At 60.2% G+C, this 467-nt stretch overlaps 1 protein-coding gene across 1 annotated transcript in view; it reads left to right on the forward strand.

Annotated features, from left to right (window-relative positions):
- Nucleotides 1-418: 418 nt before the first annotated feature.
- LOC102754479 (zinc finger protein 883-like) overlaps nt 419-467 on the forward strand; it is a 15,881-nt gene continuing 15,832 nt past the window's right edge. The window contains exon 1 of the mRNA XM_015570933.1: nt 419-451. Coding sequence (XP_015426419.1) covers nt 419-451 — 33 coding nt within the window. The remainder of the gene's footprint in view (nt 452-467) is intronic.

The raw sequence follows: 467 nt of genomic DNA on the forward strand, positions 1-467 counted from the left end.
CCTAAATCCAGTCCTAGAGTCAACTGAGAAATAATGGATCCCGGCCTTGGAGCTGAGAAACTACATTACCCAGAAGGCCACGCATGGAATGGCATCAGGCTGAGCCAATGGAGGGTCAGAGAAGGCATTTCCGTTTGGCCGCTTCGGGAGGGCGGGACCGGTAATCCTTGTAGCCCGATTTCATCTTCTCAGATTTTTGTCTCAGGCGGTGAGGTTTAAGGTGTCCGCCGTCCGTGGAGAAGGCCGGAGAGTGGTGCTCCCAGCGACACAACCAATCGTCGGAGCCGCCAGTGGTGCTCACAGCTCCTACGTGGGATTGACGCTCGGAGTCGCCACAGGAACCCGCGCCAGGGCCGGGACAGGGACCGCCATTCCTGCAGCGACTTCTGCTCCCGCCCGGCTCAGCCCACAGAGGGCAATGGCGGAGCCCCCGCTGAGGAGACGGGCTGAGGTGAGTTTGTGTGTGC

Source organism: Myotis davidii, unplaced genomic scaffold, assembly GCF_000327345.1.
Source record: "Myotis davidii unplaced genomic scaffold, ASM32734v1 scaffold2128, whole genome shotgun sequence".
Lineage (NCBI taxonomy): Eukaryota > Metazoa > Chordata > Mammalia > Chiroptera > Vespertilionidae > Myotis > Myotis davidii.